This window comes from Penaeus monodon, chromosome 20, assembly GCF_015228065.2.
Source record: "Penaeus monodon isolate SGIC_2016 chromosome 20, NSTDA_Pmon_1, whole genome shotgun sequence".
In the NCBI taxonomy this organism is placed as follows: Eukaryota; Metazoa; Arthropoda; class Malacostraca; order Decapoda; family Penaeidae; genus Penaeus; species Penaeus monodon.
The window spans coordinates 2,110,991-2,111,324 of NC_051405.1; the positions used below are offsets into that span (position 1 = coordinate 2,110,991).

Below are 334 nucleotides of genomic sequence, written 5' to 3' on the forward strand. Positions count from 1 at the left end.
AATGACTCCAATCGAAGGTGAGACAAAGAAGTCACGTCCATCACAATTTAATCGAAAAGGTCGCTACCGCGGCACGCCAGAGCTCCCGAGGGCGCCGCCGTCCGCCCGCAGGGACCCGCCCGCAGGGACCCGCAGGCACCTCAGCCGCGGTACTTCTGGTCGGTGTTGAAGAGGTACGGCCCCGAGCACGGCAGCTGCGTGTACTCGAGCTCGAAGCCGCGGTTCTCGATGTCGACGCTGCGGGAGAACTCGTCGGCGTCCGTCTTCACCTGCATGTAGAACGGCGTCGAATAACCTGGCGGCGGAGGCGGGGGGAGAACTTAGTGCTTTTACA

At 62.6% G+C, this 334-nt stretch overlaps 1 protein-coding gene across 1 annotated transcript in view; it reads right to left on the minus strand.

The window, feature by feature from the left end:
- Positions 1 to 34: 34 nt before the first annotated feature.
- The window catches only part of LOC119586035 (cubilin-like), an 8,759-nt gene continuing 8,459 nt past the window's right edge, over positions 35 to 334 (minus strand). Inside the window, exon 11 of the mRNA XM_037934739.1 lies at positions 35 to 295. Within this exon, the coding sequence (XP_037790667.1) occupies positions 141 to 295 (155 nt within the window). The 3' untranslated portion in view covers positions 35 to 140. The remainder of the gene's footprint in view (positions 296 to 334) is intronic.